The sequence below is a fragment of the Bos mutus genome, chromosome 25 (assembly GCF_027580195.1).
Source record: "Bos mutus isolate GX-2022 chromosome 25, NWIPB_WYAK_1.1, whole genome shotgun sequence".
Taxonomy (NCBI): Eukaryota; Metazoa; Chordata; class Mammalia; order Artiodactyla; family Bovidae; genus Bos; species Bos mutus.
The window spans coordinates 7,516,586-7,541,064 of record NC_091641.1 but is presented as its reverse complement, the minus strand read 5'-3'; the positions used below and the strand labels follow the sequence as shown (position 1 = coordinate 7,541,064).

Sequence of the window (24,479 nt, the reverse complement as noted above, 5' to 3'; positions counted from 1 at the left end):
AACGCCGCGGCTCGGGCCGGCCCCGCCCACCCTGGGGAGCCCCGGCCGCCGATTGGTTCGTCCGGGCGCTGTGTCTCCGCACGTGGGGCGGGGGCGGGGGTGAATGAAGTGGACAAGATTCCCCCGCCCCCGCGTTTACCTCCCCCGTCTTGCGGGGCCCGCCCCCCTCCTGCGCCCAGTCCAGCGCTCGCTCGCCCGCCCGCCTGCCGGCCGCTGCACTGAAACCTGGCGTCCGGCTCCCCTGGCCAAGGACCCCGCGTCGCGGACCCGCGATGGCCAAGCGCAGCTCGCTGTCCATCCGCATCGTGGAGGGGAAGAACCTGCCCGCCAAGGACATGTGAGCAAGCCTGGGGATGGAAACCCCAATTGTCCAGGAGGGGTGCTGCCCCTTATGCCCGCCTGACCTTCCTGGGGTCTACACGGCCCGCCCGCAAGTAGAGCAGTGGTGGCGAGGGTGTGGCGAGTGCGGCTGCGGTGGGAGACAGTCAGGGAAACGGGGACAGTGAGATTTGCTTGGAACACCGGACAGGGGATGACAGGGAAGGGCCCGGGACTGGGGAGGGGGCGGGGGGTCTATAAGGGGCCTTCAGTGAACGGGGAGGGAAGGCGGCGGCCCACAAGCGGAAGGGGCTTTGATAGAAGTGTAGCTGGCATGGGGGTGACATCGAAAAGGAGTTGTCTTTGTGCACTGCGGGGGGTGTGGCTGGAGGGGGTGGAGTGCCCCCCTAAAAACGAAGGATCTTCCTCAGTAGTTCTGAAACACTTAGTTCCTGGCAGTATGCACCCTGCACCCGAAATGCCCTGGGGCTTCCTGCTGTGCCTTTGAAAAGGGAAGGAAGAGTAGACCTATTGGTCAAGAGGCAGGATCTGTGCAGGATGGGGTGGCTAGGGAGTCACTGTTCTTGTGTCCTCAGCTTTGCCTGAGGAGCAGCCTTTAACCCTTAAAACCACCCAGCAAGGCCGCTGTCACTGATCCATTTTACGGATGGGAAAACGGAGGCTCCGAGAACAGGGAGATGCTGGCCCCAGGTGGCAGAGCAAGGTCTTAATCCTAGGGCTTCTCACAAGCACTGACATCTAGGACCTTCCCTGGCCCCTGGCCAGATTTGAGGTTTCCAAAGCACCCCCCTCTCCCCCGCCACCCTTCTCAGTAGATGCCAGAGCTGAGCTGTCTGATGCCATTGCCGCCTCCCTCCTATGAGCCTTGGGCGGCTCATTGTCCACCAAGTCTCAGTTTCCCCGCTGTAAACTGGAGGTGGAAATCCCTCTCGGTGGAGGGTGATGGAAAGTATGAAGCCTGAGGGGCCTGGCTGCCTGGAGGAGGGGCGGGGACGGGGGAGCCCGGAGGCAGCCTAGGGTCCAAAGTCTGCTGGCTGGCAGCCTCCCCACCCCTGGCTCCTCAGCGGGTGCCGGGATGCCGAGGGGGGCGGACCCGGGAGTGGGGCGTAGGAGGAGGGGGCTCAGGCACCTCCCTTGCGCGCTCGCACAGTGGTCCCCGTGAGTTTCCCAGCACGCTCAGCGCCACGAGCAGTTCCAGTTCAAGGCCCCCTGGGCCTGAGGAGGCCAGGCTCAGCAGTTGCCATGGCGATGGGTGAGGGAGGGTGCTGGGCGGGCTGTGTCAAGGTGGGTTTCGCTGTGTGAGGGGAGGGGAGCTGGAGCTGGGAATGTGGTCTCTCGGGTGGGGAGGCAGATGAGCTTTGAGAAGGGTCTCGGTCTCCAGGCCCAGCCTCCAAGCACCGGCCGCCCGCCGCCCCCCCCAACCTCCCGCCCCCTGCTGGCACCGGTATCTAGGTCAGCTTGGCCTCCTCTGGCTGGTGGCGGCTGGGAGGTGCAGCCCCTCCGTCTGTCGCCTCCCTCCCCATCCCCGCAGCACTGGCCCTAGTGCCTGACTCCAGGCTCTTAGCAGCCGAGGGCAGTGAAACTGTGCACTCTGCCCACTTGGGAGCCCTGATGCCCGGTTCCCCAGCCCAGCCCTGCGCAAGGGAGGGACTCCTTCGCGGGTGCCTCCATCCCCAGGGGAGGGGTCACCAAGTTCTGTGGGTTCTGCCTCCAGAATCTCTTTGCTTGCCCTGCCCTCCTGTGTACTCCCTTGCCCTCCCCTCTTTTGGTCTGTCTTCGCCATAGTGGCTGGTATAGGCAGCTCTGACTCATCAACCATCTCTTAGATCCAGCTGTGAACCCGCGCCACCTCAGGCCCTCACATTTGGGCTGTTGGCCCCACACTTCCCTGCTCTCGCACATGTATGAGTCTTCCCGCCTTCAAGCACTTCCCTTCAGGGGTGGCTGGAAAACTCCTATTCATCCTTCAGGACCCTTTCCAAACTTCTACTTCCCTCCAGAGCTTTCTCTGGCGCCCTTGGGCAGGGTTCCTTGCCCTGTAGCACTTTGGGTCAGCTGGAGTTAGGATGAAGCCCTTGGTACCAGTTGCTCCTTTGTGGGCTGCCGGTGCCACATGATTCTGAGCACAGGAACCATGACTCATTCGTCTCGGCATTCTCGGCGCCCTCAGGGACACCTGCTCCATGGTAGAGGAGATTCAGATGTGTTGAGGACCTTTCCCATGCAGTCCTCTTTGTTCAGTCGCCAAGTCGTGTCCAGCTCTTTGCGACCCCATGGACTGCAGCACACCAGGCTTCCCTGTCCTTCACTGTCTCCCAGCGTTTGCTCAGATTCACGTCCATTGAGTCACTGATGCCATCCCACCATCTCCTCCTCTGCTGCCTGCTTCTCCTCTTGCCCTCAACCTTTCCCAGCATCAGGGTCTTTTCCAATGAGTCATCTCATATCTACCTTACACAGCTGATCACTGGAAAAGGCCCTGATGCTGGGAAAGATTGAGGGCAAGAGAAGAAGGAGGTGACAGAAGATGAGATGTTCGGATGGCATCACTGACTCAATAGACATGAATTTGAGCAAACTGTGGGAGATGGTGAAGGACAGGGAAGTCTGGCGTGCTGCCATTCATGGGTCACAAAGAGTCGGACACAAATGAGCGACCGAACACTGCTCCAACAAATGCTCCAACAAACGTTTGTAGATGGGGAAACAGGCTTAGGATGTGGAAGTCCTTTGCCAAGGCCACACAGCCGGTAGGGAGAGAAGTCAGGAGTCAAATCCACTCTTCTGCTGACAGACCAAGCATCCTATCTGGACCCAGGTTGCAAGCTTGCTGTGGGGCTCAGTGGGTACCCAGCCTTGCAAATGCCATGCAAAGCATTTGCCTCAGTCATGGCAGGGGTTCAGAAATCTCAGGAGGCCCTCCCTGAGTGCTGGAGGCAGGGGTGACGGTGGTGAGCCTGCACCCCTGGGCCTCATGAGCCCCAAGCCTGACTCACGAGCAACATCCCTTCCAGCTAGCACTTGGATGCCTCTGAGGACCGGGAGCTCGCCTTCATTCTTGGTGAACCATCTTGACTGAGACAGTTCAGAGGAGGGGCAGTCATCACACAGTGGCCACCCGCCTCTCTGCCACTTCCATTCGTGGGTTTTTAGTCCCCTTAAGGGCACAGGGCCCAGCAGTGCTCCCCGAACAGCTTCCAGAGCCCGCTCGGTTCTGTCCTGCTTCCTCCCCATCCTCGGGTGCCTGGGCTAGCCAGAGAGGAGCTGAGTCTCATGGTGACTGGTGACCCGCTGGCTCCCTTGCCCAGCGGCCCTTGGGACAATCCCGGGGCTATTTCAGGATTTGCCCTGATCCTCCCCCTTCTACAGCCTGGAAACTGCCAAGGCCCTAAATATAGAGGCCCCGCAAGGAGCCAGGCTGGGCCAGCAGCAGCAGTGAGTGGTTTGGGTAAGAAGTGGGAAGGGGCCCAGCCCAAGGGCCTCATCCGGGCAGACAGCACAAGTCCCAACAGCTGGCCAGGGACCACCGTTGGGCTCAGGTCCTTAAATGCCCACTCTTTTTTTACAAAAATATTTACTTATTTATTTGGCTGCACTGTCTTAATTGCAGCACATGGGATCTTCTCTAGCTGCAGTGCATGGACTCCCGTTGTGGCTCGAGGCCTCAGTAGTTGCCTTGCTGGGGCTTAGTTGCTGCAAGGCAAGTGGAACCTTAATTTCCCAACAAGGGGGCAGGGCTCTTGAACAATGGGAGAGGGTTACAAACAGAAGATCAGAGAGTCCAGGGCGGTTACTAAACACAGTCTGTGGGCTGGCCCTCACATCAAGTCAGCTACCCTGTGAGGTGGCGAGGTGGCGTTACAGATCCCAGTCTACGGGGAGGAGGGACTGAGTCTTGGGAGACATTTACCATCAGTGTCAGGAGAACTTTGTCTCCAGTAGCTTCCTCTGCAGGAAGATCCCCTTTTGAGTAGGGAACTGGGCTTGGAATTCCCCAACCTCCAACATGCAAATCCAACATCTCCTTCCTTTTTATGGGTCGCAGACCTGAAGGGCACTTCTGGAGAAAGTCCACTCCTGCTTCTTGCTCAGGAGTGACCCTGGGCCTGGCCAGGGCTGCCCTCAACCCCAGGAATCCCCCGGCAACAGAGACAGGAGGAACCAAGCCATCCTGGCTTTCCTTCCCTATTTATTCTTTCCCAGATGGCTGGGAGCTTGAGGCTGATGGATGTCCATTCATTCATTCATGCCGCTCAACAAACACTCACGGGGACCCAGTCTTGTGCCAAGCCCTGTCAACACAGAAGTGGTCCCTACTCTCGGGTTGTAGTCAGGCAGAGGAGGCAGTTGATGATGGTACGTCACTAGCGGTGCTGGGATGGGAGGGGAGACCTTACTCCCTGCCTCTGGGACAGGTGAGGGCTCAGAGGAGGGGGGCTGGGAGGGGGTCTTCAGAGGAGTGGGAAGGCAGTCCAGGCAGAAGGAACAGCAGAAACCAAGGCTCAGAGGAGAGACTGACGTGGTGGAGGGGCTTTTGTGACTGTTGTTTCTGTCCTCCCCTGGACGAGGCAGGGTTTGGGGGGCTGTGGGAGCCGGCAGGAAGAAGTGACCTGTCCTGAGCTGGAGAGGCAGTGGCTGGGGAGCCTTGGTGCAGGTTCCTGCCTTTGCCTCACCAGCCCCCTCCCAGCCCAAGAGTGGGGGCACACTTTTCAGCCTGAGGAGTCTTTGGGTCCCAGCCTGGGACCTGGTGCCTCAGCCTGGACTGTCCTTTCTCCTGGGGTGGGAGGAGGGGTGCCCATGGCCCGCCCGCCCCCATCAGTCCCTCCCCTCTCTTGCAGCACCGGCAGCAGCGACCCCTACTGCATCGTGAAGGTGGACAATGAGCCCATCATCAGGTACCGCCCCCGCCCCTCCCGCCCCGCCCACTCCTCCTGCCCCGCCCCCCAACTCCCACATCTAAGGGCGTGTGAAATTTGCATGGAGATAGCCAGGGCTTGCAGCTTCTGATTTCTTGGGGCCCATTAGCCCTGACAGCCTGCTGGGAGGTGAGAAAAGACCGACTAGCCTTGCTAATTACTGACCTTAAGGCCCATAGAGGGATTATCTACTGTGGGCTGGGCGCTCAGCCAAGGGCCTCCCACCCACTCTGTTCCTCTTGACAACTTTACAACCGGCCAAAGGGCCAGAGGATAATGGCGGGTAACCACAGCTGTCACTCAGGGAGGATGGACTCTGCCAGGCCCTATGCTAAACCTTTTGCAGTTTAATACTTACCATGAGCTCCATACAACAGCATCACATCCCATTAAAAAAAAAAAAAAAGCTAATTTGCCCAGAACGGCCACTTCCCCTGTGCTGCATCCCTTTCCCTGTGGGCCCCATGATCCTGGGCAGGGTCTTTGCTGTCTGCTACCCTCTCCCACGAAGGCCTTTGCCTCCAAAGTTCATGGCCAGAGCCGCTCCACCCTTCTGCCCACTGGGGTGCCCACTGCTGATCAATAGCCAAGGCGGTCACGTCAGCCCCACAGTGCTTCCCACCTGCAAACAGCATGCTTTTTTCCAGGCTCTCTCCAGAGCATGGACACTGTGGGGGATGGGGTGAGCAGGGTGGGGAGATGCCTGACTGCTTGGGTTGTCTCAAGGACAGACAGGGAAATCAAGGCCCCAGAGTTCAAGTGGCCTGTCCAAGAAGTGGTTGGGGTGAAGGTGATCCCCTGAGCCTTCATCAAGGTCCTTGGAGGGTTTCAGCTTACCCTGCTGAGCCCTAGGAATTTTGGCGGGTTTATTTTGGTCACACCGCACAGCATGCGGGATCTTAATTCTGCGACCAGGGATGGAACTCACCACGCCTCCTGCAGTGGGAGCACAGAGTCTTAACTGCTGGACCATCAGGAAAGTGTCTGGAGCCCTATGAGTTGAGGGTTCTGCCCTGGGATGAACCAGAGCTGGCTCTGTGGGGCAGGCTCCAGACCTTGGCTCTCAGGTTCCCCCCCAGGAGGACCGTCTGTCCCCAGAGTCAGCTTGGCCATCCCCCTGCCTCCACCCTCAGAGAGTCTCTTCAGTATCAGGAGCCAGGGAGGCTGGGAAGCTAGCCTTCCGGTCCTGGCTCTGCCGTTGTCCTGCTGTGTGACCTGAGGCCAGTGACTGCCAACTCTGGCCTCAGTTTCCCCAAATGGAAAGTCGCCTGACAGATGCAGCCAGTGCCTGCCCCAGCCAGGGCAGAGAGCACGGTCAGGAGGGGATGATGGGCGGCGGACGATGGAGGGACAGGGAGAATCATCACCCAGCAGAGCAGTCGTTCCGGGAAACGGAGGGGGATGTGGGGACAGGTGGGCTCGAGCCCCGCAGCGCCCACCGCCCTGTCCCGGCCAGGGGTCTGTGGGCGGTGCTGAGGGTTGTCTCCTGCAGGACAGCCACTGTGTGGAAGACCCTGTGCCCCTTCTGGGGCGAGGAGTACGAGGTGCACCTGCCGCCCACCTTCCACTCAGTGGCCTTCTACGTCATGGACGAGGATGCTCTCAGGTGGGTGCAACCGCGCTCCCCATCCCGGGCCCGGACCCCGCCCCTGTCCCTCTCTGGGACTGCGGGTCACTTTGCCTCCTCTTTACAGCCTGGAAGGAGGGGGAGCCCAGGGGACCTGCAGGGCACAGGGCTTGGATGTGCAGTGTCTGTGTCTGTGTGTGTGGATTCACTATGCTCACACCCTACCACGCGTGCATGTGTGTGCTGCGCTGTGTGTGCATGGGGATGTGAGCTTAGAAACAGGTACCCGGAGAGAAGAGCTGGGCGTGTAGGTGGGCACATGCGTAAGTCCACGTGCAGACACATGCCCCTGAGAGGGCCTGCCAGAGAGTCACGGGTCCTGCTCCATGTAGGCTCCTGTAAGTGACCGCACTGTCAGCCTCCCTGCTCCCAAGAGGGGCCCTGAAGGGGGTGGGGTGAGTTGGGGGTCTCTGGTTCTGCACCAGCCCTGCCCAGCTCGGGTTCCCTCTCCACCCTCCAGCCGGGATGATGTCATTGGGAAGGTCTGCCTTACCAGGGACACGCTGGCCGCTCACCCTAAGGGTAAGACCCCAGGAGGGAGGCCATGCCGGCTTCTCGTCCCCTGCCCTCCCCCACACTGGTCTGCCCAGTCCCCAGCCCATCCCCCGCTCCGAGACCTTCCTCTGGGATCCTTCAGTCCCCTGTGCTCAGGAAAGCCATCATGGCCTCCCCAGAAGGGCCCATGGCCCTCTCCATCGCCTGTTCCCTGGTCTCTGCCCTGTAGCTGGGACCATTCTGCCCCCCTGGTTGGGACCACATTCCCCGGGGGGATGAGGGGCTGCTAGTGAGATCTGAGATCTCTGCACGCAGAGGAAGGGGCCTCTTTATGCTCCGTTGTCAAGGGGTGGGGTCCCCTCATCCCAGTCTGGCTGGCTGTGTGCTCCACTGGGTCTCCTCGGCCTGGTCCCCAGTGTCCTCAGTCGAGGGGGTTGGCCTGGGGCAGGGCGTGGCTAGAGAGCCCCTGGAGGATTCGGGGGACACTGACATTGTTTGGAGGGGTCAGCCCTGCCCCAGCCTGGCCGTGTGACCTGGTGCCGCCTCCTCCAGGCCGAGTCACCATCTGCCGGTGGAGGTTCAGACCAGGAGTTCAGAGGTGCTTCAGGCTCTGCTGGCCTGAGCCCCCGTGACTCCCGAGGGGCCTCCCTGGCACACACCTGCTCCCATCCCTGAGGCTGGGGCAGGCCTGGCACGGGGGGAGGGCCACTGCTGACTCACGGGGCCTCTTGGCCCCTGCCAGGCCTGAGTCCTCTCCTGCTTGTGGCCCCAGCTGGCCACTCAGGGGCCATTGGCCCCCGTGATGCCATCCCCTTGTCGCACCCCCATCTGTCGCGTCCTCCTCCCGGCAGCCCACTCTCCCTGTCTCTTAAGATGGGGAAACTGAGGCAGAGAGGCCAGTCCCAGGATGGGGCAAGGGCAGGGCCACCAGATGCAGCTTGGCACCAGGCTGGACTTGGACTTTGAGCCCACTGCTGTTCAGCTCCTGACCCTCGGTGTCCCCACCTGCCACTGGGGGCAGCAGCCCCGGTCTCCCGGGAGCTTGAGAGGACCCCAAGGCAATCGTGCAGGGGCCCGGGGCGTTGGGCGGGGGTTGCTGCAGGAGAAGGGCCAGGCCCCTAGCTGAGCCGAGGCCCCTCAGGTTTCAGTGGGTGGGCCCACCTGACCGAGGTCGACCCTGATGAGGAGGTGCAAGGTGAGATCCACCTGCGGCTGGAGGTGGTGCCAGGGACCCGGGCCTGCAGGCTGCGCTGCTCTGTGCTGGAGGCCAGGTGAGCTGTGGGGAGCTGGGCAGGGGGCCCCCCGGAACTAAAGAAGCCCACCGTGGGTGCTAGGCCTCCTCTCCCTGATGCCACCAGGCTTCCTCCCTGGATGGCGGGCTCTGGGGGGGGACTGGGGACATGAAGATGCTGCCCTGGTGACCCCGTGGGAGGCTGTGTCTCTTAGGGGCAAGGATGCTGCTCTGATGCTGGACTTCCAGGCATCCTTGAGCTGTGGGGGTGATGGGGGAGGGGACCCTGCTCCCCGATCGTCCAGCCCCAGTGCCAGGACTGGGCTTCCCCTGGGTTTAACTTCAGTGTCAACTTGACCTGACTTGTGGGGTTGGTGGGGAGCCCTCGATAGGGTAGGGTGGTTGGGGGGCAGCCCTCGATAGGGTAGGGTGGTTGGGGGGAGGTGAAAGGAGTTGCTGAAAATCTCCAGAGGAAAGGGTGGGGTTCTCCCCGGAGGGAGAGTGACTTGGATGGGAATCTGGGGCTGTCACCTGTGCCAGGGAACCCCCCGCCCCAACCAGGGTATTTTTAGCTGCAGCTCCACTCCCGTCGGGGCCTGAGTGTGAGTCACACACACTCCGTGAGAAGCACCTTCCTTTCTGGCTCCGACCCACCTCCACCGGGTCCTTGCCTGCCTCCGGGGCGGGAGCGGGGGCGGCCCGTGGAGGGACCCACCAGCCGGCCGGCACCTGTGGAGTCCCCGCGGGGTGGCTGGCCGCTCTGGAGGAAGGCCTGCCTCCTGAACGTGAGGCCTGTGGCTCCCCTGGGCTTTAGTTTTGCGTCCTGCGGCTGGGACACGCACAGCCAGTCCCAGGGAAAAGGGCTAGACTTGGACAGACATACAGTCACCCCCTCATGCCCTGTCCTCCTCGCGGACCGTCCACCCCTCTGCCTACTCACTTCCTCCGTCCTCAGCCTCGCCCAGGCCAGGCTGTGTAACCTGAGTGCTCACACGCTCACATGCACACTCACACACATGCACACATGACCTGGCCTCCTCTTAGCAAGTGACGGGGTTGGGGGTGAAGGGGGGACAGCGGTCAGTCAGACCCCCCTTTGGTGTGTGAGAGGACTTGTCCCCCGCTGTCCTCGGCTTTTGACCCCTTAAGGAGCTGCCTTTGTTGCAGAGGCAGGAAGAACATTTTCTCCTCCTGTTTCTGGGCAGATTCTCAAGGCCACGCTCTGGAATTTTAATAGGCAGTTCTGAGAAGGAAAGAGAAGCAGTCACAAGAGGCGTAAACTGGAAAAGACAAAAAAGAACAGAAAATGATATTTCCGGGGAAGGGAAGGCGGGGCGGGGGGTTTGTGATTCTTCCAAAGAGGGTGCTAAGCCGGGGGTGCCATGGCCAGATTTGGTCCTGGTGAAGGACCAGCTGTGGGGAGAGGGCAGGGTGGTGGTGGGGGCTGCTCCCCAAGGGCCCCCTCAAGTAGGAGGGGGTAGGCCTTCTAGGAGCCCGTTACCTCCATTCAAGGGATTGTCTTCTCTACTTTCTTGATGAGGAAACCGAGGCTCAGAGAGGTGAGCCTGGCCCTGGGAACGGAGGGCAGCGAGATGCGCCCTTGGGCCAGGCTGTTCCAGGCTGCACTCGCCTCGCGTCCCTGCCGCCCGAGGAGGTGCAGCAGGAGTCAGAAGGGGCCTTGGAGGACCCTTACCCTGGTGTGGGGAACACATGGGGGGGTCCATGGGGTGAATGCAGTGGGAGTCAGGGTCTAGAAAATGCAGAGACACTGTCCACAGCCTCCCAGCTTGCGCCCAGGCCTTTCCAGCCTGGTGTAGGGTCACCCCACAGTGGGGTGGGGGGTGTCCACCCAGGTGAGGCTGGGTGACAAATGGGTGCTCTGGTCCCTCGCAGGGACCTCGCCCCCAAGGACCGGAATGGCACATCTGACCCCTTTGTCCGAGTGCGATACAACGGCCGCACGCAGGAGACCTCGGTGAGGAGGCTGGAGGGCCGGGAGCGGGCCGGGGGGCTCCAGGACCCGCCCAGGCCCTCATGGCCTCATCCTCTCTGACCATCACCGGGGAGGTCAGCTGAGGTCTGCAGTCTCTCAGAGGAGGCTCTGGGAAGCAGGTGGCCTCTCCCAGGGTGCACGGTGGGTCCCACCTTTCTGGGGCCAGCTTCTGCAGTCTCTGCTGCCTTTCGCTCCTGGCCAGGGTGTGCCGCGACAGTCTGCCCACCTAGGGGTTAATCTGCCAAGTCCACCCCCTGCCCACACTGCTTTTTTTCTCAACTCCGGGAAAAAGCCAGGGTTGGGGGTGCTCAGCCCTGTTGGGGAGGGCGTTGAGACCTGGGTTCTCAGGGCAGCCTGCTACCATTTTGCTGTGTGGCCTTGGACTAGTGTCTTACCCGCTCTGGGCCTCGATTTCCCCACTTGAGAAGTGAGTAGGGGTTTGGACACGAAATCGTTACCTCTGCTATCTCGGGGCCTCTGCGCGGACGAGGAGAGATTGTTGCCTCAGAGCCCCTGCAGGGAACCCAAGGGAGGTGTGTGGGGTGGCCCTGCGCTCAGGTGGCCCTGGGGAGACTGGTGGAGTCAGCCCGCCTCCAGTGATCAGTGATCTCTTTGGGGCAGATCGTGAAAAAGTCATGCTACCCTCGTTGGAACGAGACGTTTGAGTTCGAGCTGGAGGAGGGGGCGGCCGAGGTGCTGTGCGTGGAGGCCTGGGACTGGGACCTTGTCAGCCGCAACGACTTCCTGGGCAAAGTGAGCGCCCTGCCCCTTCAGGCCACCCCTGCTGGCCTCCATTCCGGCCATCCCATCCCACAGAGGGTCACCCAGGAGGCCCGGGACCCCCCGGGTGCTCAGGGACCCTCAGCAGGTACCCCGTCTCAAAAGAACAGTGGTTGGCAAGGAAGGGAAACGAGGATCCCAGCCTCGGGTCGTCCCCACCTCTCCCCCGCCAACAACCAAGGCCTGTCCTGCTCCCAGGTGGTGGTCAACGTGCAGAGACTGTGGGCGGCCCAGCGGGAGGAGGGCTGGTTCCGGCTGCAGCCTGACCAGTCCAAGAGCCGGCGGGAAGAGTGAGTGCTTGGGGCTTGGCCACAGGGGTGGCGGGTCTGGGCCCTGGGAGGCTTAGCCTCGGCTCCAGCAGGCAGGCAGGTGTGCCGGCCAGGAGTGATCGGCCCCGGATTTCCTGTGCCCTTGTCCACCAGGCCAGCATCTTCTCCTCTTCCCCTTCTGACAGTCCTGGACTCAGCCCTGACCTCAGAGCTCCAAGGCAGTACAAGTCTCCTGCTTTCAGTCTTCTGGCAGATTCTAGAACAAGCCTTCAGATACTTTCCCTTTAAGGGTGTCTCTACAGACCCTAGACCAGAGTTCAAGTCCCCAGAGCTCTGAGTCAGTGTCCCTGAGCCATAGCTCTCACTCTCCCCCCAGTTTTCCAGGAATGAGGTTGCCAGATAAAATACAGGATGTTTAGTGAAGCTGAATTTGGGATAAACCTTGAACTGATTTTTTAGTATACGTGCATGAAGTATATGAGACAAACTTATATTTAAGATACTCAGTGTAACTGAGTGCTTTGTATTTTCATTTTGTGAATCTGGCAACCCTATAAGGAAGCCCTCTGGCCCTTCCTTGCCCTCTACTCAGCCCGGAAGTGGAGGAACAGCAGTGTCCCCACCTCGAATGGTTCAGCTCTGTGTGTCCACAGGAGGTCCCAGACCCCCCTCCCCAACACACACCCTCATCAGGACAAGGGTTGGGTGGACCACCGTGTCCAACTCCAAGACATTTCCATAGAACCAGCCACGGCAGTCTTGTCACTTGTCACTTAGCCGGGCTGTCCTGCAGGCAATGGGGGTGGGGGGCCTTAGAGACTATCAAGCCTTGGTCAGCGGCTTCCCCAGGAGGGGCCGGAACAGGGGAGCTTGGAAGTTAGGTCTAATGTGGCAAGTTGCTTACCCAGTCTGAGCCTCAGTTTCCCCTGGCAGGTTGTCATGAAGCTTGGGGATTTGCTTCCAGTGTAAAACATACACATGGGAGCTGTTCTCTGGGAGTTGACAAACTCAAGGCCGGGGGGCCCAGCACGCCCACATGGTTGAAGCCTGGGGTCCTCGGGAGTCTCGAGGTGGCAGGGAGCCAGGCCTTGAAGACGGATGGAGCTCCCCTGAGGATGGAGGCAGCAAGGGCTTTCCAAACAGATCAGCCAGGGCAGAGAATGGGAGGTGGGGGGAGACAGTGCGAGGAAACCCCAGTGGAGGGCCGGCTGGCTCAGAGGGACAGCAGGGAAGACAGAGGCAGTGGGGAAGGGGCCGGCCCTGGGCGGCCTGGGTCCCTGGTGGAGAGGTCACGGGCTGCCCGTTCCAGGGGCCACCTGGGCTCCTTGCAGCTGGAGGTGCGGCTGCGGGACGAGACGGTGCTGCCATCCAGCTGCTACCAGCCCCTGGTGCAGCTGCTGTGCCGAGAGGTGAAGCCGGGCACCCAGGTGAGGGTCCCCCGGGGAAGGCGGGAGGTTCAGGGACCCTGGGTGTGTCCTCCCCGTCCTTCTAAACACGCTCTGAAGAGCGAAGATCTGAGTTGTCAGAACCAGCCAGTGCCCGGGGCCCCTCCGTCCCTTGGGACAGTGGGCCCCCTTCCCCGTGGTCCTCTGCGGTCCTCAGAGGGAAGGGTTGGGGTTCCCCTGTGTGTCCTGCAGCCCCGCCTCTCCTCGCCGCCCCCTGCAGGGCCCAGGGCAGCTGATCTCACTCATTGAGGAGACGACCAGCACGGAGTGCCGCCAGGAGGTGGCCACCACCCTGCTCAAGCTCTTCCTGGGGCAGGGACTGGCCAAAGACTTCTTGGACCTGCTCTTTCAGCTGGAGCTGAGCCGCACCAGTGAGGCCTGGGAGGGAGTGGCCTGTCAGGGCACCGGGTGGGGGTGGAGGGCCAGGAGCCTAGGACTCCAGGGATGGTCGGAGGGGAGAAATCCCGGAGTCCTCCTGCAGGAGGCCGATGGGTCCAGTTAAGGAGGGAGACGGGTCAGATTCGGAAGTAAAGGAAGAAGCAAAAGGCAGAGATGGGATGCTGAGTTGACAGGTGGCCAGGAGGCTCTTTACTGAGTGGTCAGCAAGGAGCCCCTAGTCCCAAGCTCCTCCATCCTTCTCCCCAAAGCCTTGTCACTCTCCCAACCCCCTATCCACGGGAACCTCTGCTTGCAGGTGAGGCGAACACCCTGTTCCGGAGCAATTCTCTGGCCTCCAAGTCCATGGAGTCTTTTCTGAAGGTGAGGTTGCATGGTATATTGTCTTTGTTTTATGGAGGAGGAGACTGAGATTCCTAGAGGCCAAGAGACAGAGCTGCACCTTAAACTTGACTCATCTGTCTCCTGTCCGGGGCCCTTTAAGGCTAAGAATTCCGTTCATTCATTCATTCATGTAGCTGCAATTTGTTGAGCAGCCTTCCCGTGTGTGTGCCAGGTTCTACCCTGGGTGGCTACAGCAGGCAGATGGTGGCTGGGAGGCCAGCTGCGGGGAGAGGGCGGGTAGCTGGAGGTGGGAGGCGGGACCAACGCGGCTCGCGGTGGCCCCCAGGTGGCAGGGATGCGGTATCTGCACGGAGTCCTGGGCCCCATCATTGACAGGGTATTTGAGGAGAAGAAGTACGTGGAGCTGGATCCCAGCAAGGTGGAGGTCAAGGATGTAGGGTGAGGCCAGGGGTGATCCCTGAGGGTGGGGTGGGGGACGGACAGGGGGACGGGTCAGACCCTCTGTGCAAGTGTGCATGTGTTTCTGCCTGAGTCGGCCTTTCGTCCGCTCTGCCCATTTGTGCGTTGACTGTGTCCCTGTCTCAGCTGATGTCTTTCCACACCTATGTCTCCGGGCGCCCCTGTCCGAGTCGTGGGTGCAGGCGCTGACCTCGATCTTTCGGCGGGCCCGCCCCCGGGGCCCACTCAGGTGCTCTGGACTGCACCGCCCGCAGACCGAGGCCGAGGTGCTGGAGCAGAGCGTGCAGACGCTGTGCGCCCACCTGGGGGCGCTGCTGAGCGCACTCAGCCGCTCGGTTCGCGCGTGCCCCGCGGTGGTCCGGGCCACCTTCCGCCAGCTCTTCCGGCGCGTGCGCGAGCGCTTCCCCAGCGCCCAGGACGAGGTGCGCCCTCTGTCGGTGGGGCTGGACGGAGGGGAGAAAGTGGCGGGAAAAGAAGGGGCGGGTGTCTCAGGGCCTGGTAGGAAGGGGCCTGATTGATGGTTAGAAGCCCAGGCTGGGGCCGGGGTCAGGAAGATCACGGGAGCTAGGGAGAGAGTCCCCAAGGGAAGGGAGCTGTCAAAAGAGCCCAGGCCTCGCAGAGTCCAGTCCCCCACTCTCTCGCGCCCCTCCAGAACGTGCCCTTCATCGCCGTCACCAGCTTCCTGTGCCTGCGCTTTGTCTCTCCTGCCATCCTGGCGCCCAAGCTCTTCCACCTGCGAGAACGGCACGCGGACGCCCGCACCAGCCGCACCCTGCTCCTGCTGGCCAAGGTCCGGGTCTGCGGACCCCAGCGGAAGATGCCCAGCTGGGTTCCCCACTGTGTTTCACACTGGCTCCAGGAACGCCTTGTGGCAGGCCGCCGGGACCCTCCTGTGGCGCTGCATATCATAGTTTTCATAGCTTTCTCATGGTCGCCCAGTCTCATGATTAAGGGAACAAGTCCACGAGCTGGAGGGTGCCCAAGGCCTGGTCGCACCGCCTGTTGGGAGAACCGAGGCCTTCTAACTCTCAGATCTACCGACTCCCAGGCTGCCCTTATCTCCCTGGCACCAGGCTGGGGCCAGGGTACCCAGTGGAGCAAAGTCTGCTATGAAATCCACAGAAGGTCAATAGACTGGGCCCGAGTAGTTCCTAACTGTGGACTTCCCTGGTGGCTCAGATGGTAAAGCGTCTTGCCTACAATGTGGGAGACCAGGGTTCGATCCCTGGGTCGGGAAAGATCTCCTGGAGAAGGAAATGGCAACTCACTCCAGTACTCTTGCCTGGAAAATCCCATGGAAACAGGAGTCTGGTGGACTGCAGTCCATGGGGTCGCAAAGAGTCGGACACGACTGAGCAACTTCACTTTCACTTTCAGTCCCAACTATAAGTTCCCTGAAGTCCGCGAACTGTGACCCGTACCCCGCCCCTGCCCCGCTCCAGTACCCAGTGGGATAGAGTGGGCCCTTGAGCAGAGCCTGGGTCGCCTTCTGCCTCCATTTCTACAGTGGGAGTAGCACAGACTGGCTGCGGGGGGGAGGGGCAGGGAGTGGCCGTCGTCGCCTGGCGTCTGACTCTAGCAGAGTCTGGCCTTTCCTGCTGTCGAACCCTAGGCGGTCCAGAACGTGGGCAACATGGACACGCCAGCTTCCAGGGCTAAGGAGGCTTGGATGGAACCGCTGCAGCCCACGGTGCGCCAGGGCGTGGCCCAGCTGAAGGACTTCATCACCAAGCTGGTGGACATCCAGGAGAAAGACGGTGAGCCCTTCAGGGCGCGGCCCCGCCCCTGCCCCGCCCACCTCAGTGCCTCTCGCTACTCCACCCACAGCCCGATGTTGAAGTTTGCTTCGCCCCCGGCCCGGCCCTTGCCACCCGGGGCTCACATGTTGCCTTCCCTCCCTGGCCCGCAGAGCTGGACCTGCAGCGGGCCCTGAGTTTGCAGGCACCCCCGGTGAAGGAGGGGCCGCTCTTCATCCATAGGACCAAGGGCAAAGGCCCCCTCACGTCCTCCTCCTTCAAGAAGCTCCACTTCTCCCTTACCACGGAGGCCCTCAGCTTTGCCAAGACTCCCAGCTCCAAGGTGGGTAAGGGCACCAGAGGGTAAGAGGGGCTCTGAGGGGTTGGAACACCCTGGAGGCACCTGTCCCTTCCTCTTAGCCCACCTCAGGGACCACCGGGGTCGGAGAAGAAAGCCAGGCAGGGGCCGGCTCCTGGTGGCAGCCATAGGGTGACTTAAGACCTGTGAGGAAGAAGGTCCTCTTTCTAGGGGGTCCTGGGGTGGGCAGCGGCTGCAGTGTCTGGCCCTGGCTTCTTGGTCAGGGGTGTGCGCGAGTTGGTCACTGAGGCATGCTCAGGCCCCCAAGAGGCCAGGTTGAGTGCTTGTACTCTGTCCTGGCTGAGGTCACTCTCAGAGCAGACTCCTGGGAGGGTGGGTCCTCTGGATCCCCAGTGCCAACCCCTGGTGCTGCAGAAGGGGAGACTGAGGCCCAGAAATAGGAAGGGAAGTGACCTCGGCCTGCGCCTCCCTTCCCCTGTCCCCGTCCCCCTAGAAAAGCACCCTCATCAAGCTCGCCAACATCCGGGCAGCAGAGAAGGTGGAGGAGAAGAGCTTCAGCAGCTCCCACGTCATGCAGGTTATCTACACGGATGATGCGGGCAGGCTCCAGACCGCCTACCTGCAGTGCAAGGTGTGGGCCGTGTGGAGGGGAGCCCTTGGCCAGTGGGGGTCCCGTGGGAAACTCTCCCCCCCCGCCCCGCCCTGGGTGGGCTGGAGTGAAGGCTGAATGAGCCTCTGACCGCCTGTCGCTGTATCAGGCACAGCATGGGTGTGAAAGCTGATGTGAGTGCCGTGGGTGTGTCTCTTGGGGTCTGGGTGCCTGGGAGGCCATGCCCATGTCTGTGTGGCCCTGTCTTGGCACCCATGCATAGGTCTTAGGTCTCAGGGCGGTCCAGTGGGTAGATGAGTGTGTCCCCGTGTCTTGAATCTTCACATTGTATACATTTGTTGGAACTTGTCTCAAGTTGGTGTCTGTGTGTTTCTGTGTGTGTGTGTGTGTATGTATCCACACATAACAATCACACGCTTATGCAAGTGTGTGGCTGTGGGTGATTCTCTCGGATCCCTTTCTCCTCTTCATGTATTAACCCATTCACTCACTCATTTATTCATTCATCTAAAAAATATTCATTGAGTGCTTTCTAGGTTCTGGGCACTAATCTAAGTGATGTAGGTACTGCAGCAGACAGAACAGAGTCCTTGCCTTCATGGGCTTCCATCGCAGGGAAGGAGATAGATCCGTAAATAGATATTTTAAATGTCAGTGAAAATATTTGACATTATTTTAATGTCAGTGCTTTGTTGACATTAGCAATGGAGACAGAGAGACAGGGAGGGGACAGAGTGGGGTGCAGCAGGGAGGGGCTCTCAGGGAGGGCCTCTGACGGCAGCATTTGAGCAGGGACATTGAACAAGGGGGACGGTGGAGTGGGTGGGGACGTGCTTTGTTCCCCAGAGTGACTGTCTTGGATGCAGGGGTGGGAGGTCACAGACCCATCCGACGGGGCGCAACCCCCGAGGACTCCCTGATGGGTCAGAGTCTAGAGCCACAGGGAAGAAATGGTGACACATGATTGACAGGTTGTGGACTGCCCAGGGGCTTGGCCGAGGGGACCGTTGGGGCTGAAATCCAGCCTACGCTCTCTTTACCAGGCCATGTCCTGGGTGTGGGCTGCCTGCATCTGGAGAAAGGGCAGCTTTTCCTAATTCCCCCAAAGCTGCTGAGCCAGGTCTCAAGACTGTGTAGTCCTGAGAGGCAGGGCAGTTTCAAGGATGGAGGGCTTCCTGGAGGCAGTGACCTCTCATCATGGCCCCTCCCCCTCATCCCCTGCAGAGTGTGAACGAGCTGAACCAGTGGCTGTCTGCACTGCGGAAGGTCTGCATTAACAACACTGGCCTGCTGGGCTCCTACCACCCTGGCATCTTCCGCGGGGATAAATGGAGCTGCTGCCACCAGAGGGACAAGACAGGTGGGATGCAGGCCAGAAACCCACAGTGCTGAGTCTGTCCCCCATAGGCCTCAGGCCCCCGCCTGGGACATGGGGCTATGGAGCCCCACTTCACTGGCCAGCTGGGAGCCACCAGGGCACCTGTGGGCACTCCTGAGGCCAGCCAGGCCATGCAGGTGCTCTGGGCAGAAAGGGTCCCGTGATCCGGTGTTTTGGGACCTGCCACTTGGTGTGTACAAAGCCTGTGGGTGCCTGAGAGACCCTGGAGGAGGCAAGAGTTAGAATCCCATATCTGCCGCCATCTAGTCCAGCTCCTTCCGAACTCCTTTCCCAGGGAACCCTTTTTCAGCCCAATGAATGAGCTTCTTGCAGAACCAGGGTTCTAACACGCTTTAGGGATTCCTTGCTAAAGAGGGCTGAAGAGAGCTCCTGAATTTGCATATTGCCACACTGGCAGCCCAATACTGGAGCTGTGAGTTGGGGGTACCCTGGGCCTTGGGCCCTAAAGGGATGGCAGAGAGAAGCTTCTAGAACTTTCAGTGATGATGGAAATGGTGTGTATCTGTTTGGCCCAGTGCTGTGTGTGTGCCAGCTGCAGACATGCGGTTGTTGAGCACTTGTGATGGGGGTGAGTGCAGCCAAGGAGCGAGTGCAGCCAAGGAGCTGAGTTTTGAATTTATTTTAATTTCAATTCATTTTGATATGAATGGTCTCATGCAGCTAGTGGTTATCTTCTTGGACAGCAATGTTCTTGAAGGTTCCACATCTTCCTGCATTATCTGTATCTGCTTTACAATATTATTGCTTCCCAGTCACAGAGGACACTCAGCACTTTGGGCCCCCACCGCCTGCAGGCCAGGCTGAGCCTTGAGCCCCATAGCTCGGCATGGTCCAGGCCCTGGGAAGATGGTCCACCCACTCATGCTCAGCTCTGGCTCTGACAGGGAGCAGTGGCAGCTTGTTATGAGTGTGTCTCTGGCTGATGGGCCTGGCCTGCAGCCTCCGGCTATAACGTTGTGGCGAGAACCCTCATCGGTGGCGCAGCGGGGCTCCCCAGGGTGCTATGAGGCAGGGCCTGATAGCCGCGTACTGTAGAGGGGGAGACCGAGTCTTGGCAAGGGCAGATGTCTGTGCCAAGGTCTTGAAGCCAGCATGTGTCAGAGCCAGCTCATTCCAAGGCGCAACTCTCCTGGCTCCTTTTACCATGACCTTATGGTTCTTGGCTGCTCCCAGCTTCCTTCTAGGCAGGAATCTTCCAGAAAGTGGTCCAGCACTCTAGGTTGTATCCTGCACAACTTCCACATCCTGCAATTATGTCAGTTACTGCCCAGGAGCTGAACAGGAGGGAGATAAGGGGCTGCCCCCTGAAGCGTGGGCGCCACCGACCGGCCCTGGGCCAGACCTCCCAGGCTGTGCCCCAGCCCAGCCCTGCAGTGGGGGGCCCCTGAGTCCACCCCTCGCCCTCTCTAGGCCTCAGTTTCCCCATCCGCGTTCCAGGAAGTCAGATGTGAACACTCACAGTGCCTGCCCACCACTCTGTCCCCTCTCTGCCCCAGATCTGGGCTGCAACAAGACGCGGTCCTGGGTGACCCTGCAGGAGTGGAATGACCCTCTCGACCACGACCTGGAGGCTCAGCTCATCTACCGGCACCTGCTGGGTGTGGAAGCTGCATTGCGGTAAGGAGGCCCATTCGGGGGCAGCGAGGCCCACGGGCAGAGCCTGGGCAGCCCCCAGAGATATGCTGGGGGCGGGGGGTGGCCAGAGCCAGGACCGGGCTCAGGGCTCCTCTACGGTGGCTGTTCTCTTCCCTCCTGATCTAGCCCCCACACCTTCCTGGCTAGGGCACCCACGCCTGGGGAGAGCAGGGTGCCTGGATCTCTGCAGCACGATGCTGGCTCTCTTTCGGATGAAGGTGCCAAGGGCTGTGGAAGCCCAGGGTCAGGCTGTGGTTGATTTCCGCCCCCTCATCTGCCCAGCACTTCCGTGGGGCCCTCGGAGCACCGGGACTGCCCTCAGCCAACTCACTTAATTCAGTGGTTCTCAGCCCTGGTTCTGGCTTATTTTAGTTTTATTTTTGTACTTTATTTTTTAAAATATTTTTCGCTGTGCTGGGTCTTCATTGCCTTGCAGGCTTTTCTCTAGTTGCAGTGAGTGGAGGCTACGCTCTAATTGCATCATGAGGGCTTCTCACTGCAGAGACTTCTCTTGTTGCGGAGCACAGACCCTAGGGCCTCTAGCCTTCAGCAGTTGTGGCTCCCAGGCTCTAGAGCAGAGGCTCAATAGTGTGGCACACGGACTCAGTTGCTCCGAGGCATGTGTGACCGGGGATCGAACCCATGTCTTCTGCTTTGGCAGGCGGATTACTTACCCCTGAGCCACCAGGGAAGCCCCTGGCTCCAGCTTAGAAAACATGGGGTGCTTTTTAAAAACCACTTTTTGCAGCTACTGAAACAGGTGGATTCTTATCATCCCCCATTTAAGCCAGGAAGCAGCAGAGCAAAGATTTGAACCCAACCCACCTGGGCCTCAGGTGAGACCAGTGCCCAGGCCCTTAACCAGCACAGCCTGCCTTGAGGGCCTCCCCACCTCTGGAGCCTCTGACCAGCCCCGGCCCATTCCAGCCTGCTGCCCAGAACTTCTGCCCCACCAGGAACTCCAGCCTCTGGCCCGACCACCTGTCCACGGCCCCCTGCTGCGTTAATTTCCTGCAGCTGCTGAGGCAGATTATCATACATTTGTTTGCTTAAATAGCATGGATTTCTCTTCTTCTAGTAAATGTTGAAGAAGCAAATGAGCAGAGGAGTAAGGGACCAGACTGACCCCCTGGGGTCACCTGGGGCAGCTGACGGGGAGGAGCTTGTTAGGCCTCAGCAGAGGGACACGTCTCTCCCAGAATAGACCCGGGAGACAGTCAAAGGGCTGAGCCCATAGAATTCCTCAATAAGGGGCACAAGGTCTGCACGGAGGCTGCTCACCTTCCCTGTGTAAGCGCACAGAGGATTGTACTTGAGGGACCTGGGGTGCCATTGGTGAACGCCGGTCAGGAGCCACGCTTGAAACAGCATTCTCAGGACTTCCTGGTGGACTAGTGGTTAAGACTCCGTGATTCCAATGCAGGGGGTGCAGGTTTGACCCTAGGTCTGGGAACTAGGATCCTACATGCTGTGCAATGTGGCCAGAAAGAAAGAAAAAAATCACTGTCTCCTGTTTCCAAAAGAAAGAAACTCATCCTGTGGGCAGTTAACACTAGGGGATGTTCAGGTTCCGCTTGGCCCTCTTCCCAAGGGCCCCTCCAAAACAGGAGCAACACGATTCAACCTTGGTTTCCAAACTGCCCTTGCGGGGGTGGTGGGGGGTGAGGGGAGAGGGGGGACCAAGGGAAGGGGCTGGAGTGGGGGGTGAGGGGAGAGGGGGGACCAAGGGAGGGGGCTGGAAGCAGGGATGAGGGAGGTGAGTGGGGGCCAGCTGAGACCTGTGCCCGTATCTCTTCCTGTAGATTGGAAAAGTCAGCCCCCTGCCCCCAGGACCCCCGCCAGCTCAGGAGGCCCAGCTGGGGTCACCCTGGGTCCTGTGGGGACATGGGAGCCTCACACCCTGTCCTCTCCCCCCAGGGAGAAGCACCGACAGCTGAGCACGGGCCCAGAGGCAGGCCGCGGGCCGACGGGCCCTGGGGAAGGTAGGTGCCACCCACCCCAGCTCCATTTTGGGCATTGTGGGTGGGGCCTCCCTCTCCAGTGGGGCCCTCTCTTCTCTGACCCCGCATCTCCCTCCAGCCCCCAGGGACCCGCTGGCCGAGCTGCTCCAGGTGCTCGGGGACCTCCAGGAGGCCCACAGGTCCAGCCCAGCAGGCTCGCCGCCCTCGGAGCTGAGCCGCATCCTGGAGCTGCAGACGTGAGGATGCCCCGCAGGCTGCGCCGTGCCCTGCCAAGTGCTGGGAGACCCCTGCGCACTCTCAGCATTTCGCCTCACTCCCTCTTACTGGCCCTGGGGTGCAGGGCCCAGGTCCCTCCTGAGCCGGGGGAGTCAGGGGACAGGGGGCTCCGGATGTCCAGGGCTGACAAGGCTTTGGCCAGTCATCGCCCACCTGATGTCTCCAGGGAGCTTCAGTTGCTCTCGCTCCTCTGTAAGGCCGGGCTGCTCCCCGCGGCCATCGCTTCTGCTTGCCCCAGGCTGCGCCAGGGCCCTCCTTTCCTGCCCAGGGCAGAGCCAGCCAGAAGCTACCCTTTACTGTGGCACACCCCAGATGGACTGACACTTCTCGGACCCAGAGAGGCAGGAGGGCGCGCAGAGCCCAGGAGACCAGGCCTGGACCTCAGCACCCCCTTTGCTCCCAGCCGCCACCCCCCCTGCTCCTGGGCTGTGCCCCCCGGGAGAGCATCGAGGTGCTTATTGCCGACAGTAAACCTGCCGTGACCGCGGAGGCTCTGGGGTCTCGTGATGGGGGCCGGCTGCCGGCGGGGGTGGCCGGGGACTGGGCGCCAGCATAGACTCTGTGTACCCCCGTTGCCTCTTCTCTGCTTCCCCACCATCCCCACCACACCCCTTGGTCCCACTCATCCATCCCACAGGCTGCGAACCTGACACGCCTCACCAGCTGCCCCTCCTTGCAGCCCCCAAACAGGCCCTTCAGCCGGGTCTGCAAGAGGAAGAAGGTCAGAACCTCAAACCACGTGGCCTGGCCCTGCCAGTGTCCCTTATGCCAACCCCCTCATCCCAAGCAGGACTTCCTTGGTCATCACCTCCCTGCCCTCCTCCCAGTCTCTCCCTAGGTACACAGAAACCTTCCATGTAATTAGCAAGACAGAGGAGGGACAGGGTCTTCTAGCACATTCTTAAAGGTCTCATTCAACCAAGCTTAGAGCCTCCCCTGTGAGCTCAGACCTGGGACAGTTCCCAAGGGCCTGGGTTACAGGCAGGACCCTTGACCCGGCTGACTAGCCAGGCTCTGGGGCAGGACCATCTGGGCAGACTGCAAACTGGGTTCTTTGAGGGGTGGCCCAGAAAGGCAAAGAGGTGGTGAAGGTACAGGGGGCTGCCCCCTCCCCTCAACCCCGTGGCTTTTGGGGCCATATCAGACTTTTCTCCTGGCACAGCCTTGATGGGTGGTTTCCCCCACAGCTTACACCAGCTCAACCCCCTGGATGTTCATCTCTTCTTGGTCATGATTCTGCCAGCCTGTGGGCCTCACCAGCTTCTTTGCAGGGTGGGCATCCCCTCTCCCTCCCTGGCCCAGGGCTCAGGGCCAGGGGGCCTCAGCCTGCTCTTCCCTGCCCCCATCACCAACTCCTGCTTCTCTGGCTACTTCCCTAGGGTCTCACACACATCTCCTGCCTGTTGGCTCTTCTTGGGTTTCAAGGACCTCCTGATCAGGCAGTATGGACCCCAGGGTCTGCTGAGCCCCAAGGCATGGAGTGAAGGGGAAAGACAGGTGTGCACTTATAAGGGGCTTGCACAAATAGAACCATGGGGGTGGGGGGGCGGTTTTGACCACAACCCTTGGCATGTGAGATCTTAGTTCCCTGGCCAGGGATCAAACCCACATCCCCTGCACTGGAAACTCGGAGTCTTAACCACGGAAACTCGGAGTCTTAACCACGGCACCACCAGGGAAGTCCCAGAACTGCAGATTTTAACTGCATACACACACAGCCAGCCACCCACTGGCAACACTGGCCACCCTCTCCTCCAGTGGATCTGATGTGGGCGTGGTCACTGCCACCCTCTCCTCCAATGGATCTGATGTGGGCGTGGTCACTGCCACCCTCTCCTCCCAATGAATCTGGTGGGGGAGTAGTCACTGTAGCCACCTCTCCCATGAGTACTCACTGGTCTAGGTTCTCCTCTCAGAATCGGAGCAGAGCTCCCTACAGCTCAGGATGCTACGTTCTTTTTGGAAGCCCCCTGGAAAAAGGAGAGAAGAGACTCTCCTTCCCTCAAGTCCAGGCGGTCCTGCAGGTCACCCTCTCACCTGCCCAGGGATTCTGTACCACTCCCTGGGATCGCCAGGCCTGTTATTCACCCGCCCCCCAGATGTCTTGAGAGTCTGATTGGGCCCTCAGACAGAGGCCTGCAGCCCTGGGGCTGGCATTCAGTACAAAGCAGACACCCTGGGAAGCCCTGAGTGGGCCTAGCTCATGTGGTATGTGCATTTCTTCATCCTCTGGGCCGATCCCATAGGA

General features: G+C 60.4%; 1 protein-coding gene across 1 annotated transcript; it reads left to right on the top strand.

The window, feature by feature from the left end:
* Window positions 1–139: 139 nt before the first annotated feature.
* RASA4B (RAS p21 protein activator 4B) lies at window positions 140–22,718 on the top strand. The gene is made up of 21 exons (XM_005892815.3): window positions 140–337; window positions 5,178–5,234; window positions 6,748–6,861; window positions 7,343–7,404; window positions 8,519–8,648; window positions 10,502–10,583; window positions 11,223–11,354; window positions 11,580–11,671; window positions 12,960–13,077; window positions 13,316–13,466; window positions 13,790–13,854; window positions 14,162–14,274; window positions 14,525–14,717; window positions 14,948–15,085; window positions 15,908–16,052; window positions 16,205–16,374; window positions 16,844–16,981; window positions 18,185–18,320; window positions 19,856–19,976; window positions 21,912–21,976; window positions 22,074–22,718. Exons 1-21 carry the CDS (start codon window positions 273–275, stop codon window positions 22,193–22,195), a joined length of 2,409 nt encoding a protein of 802 aa, XP_005892877.2. The 5' UTR covers window positions 140–272; the 3' UTR covers window positions 22,196–22,718.
* The last annotated feature ends 1,761 nt before the right edge of the window (window positions 22,719–24,479 follow it).

Coding starts and splice junctions, on each gene's coding strand:
- RASA4B (XM_005892815.3), top strand. CDS start 273: ATGGCCAAGCGCAGCTCGCTGTCCATCCGCATCGTGGAGGGGAAGAAC. Junction 338..5,177: donor AACCTGCCCGCCAAGGACAT/GTGAGCAAGCCT, acceptor CCTCTCTTGCAG/CACCGGCAGCAGCGACCCCT. Junction 11,355..11,579: donor GCAACGACTTCCTGGGCAAA/GTGAGCGCCCTG, acceptor TCCTGCTCCCAG/GTGGTGGTCAACGTGCAGAG.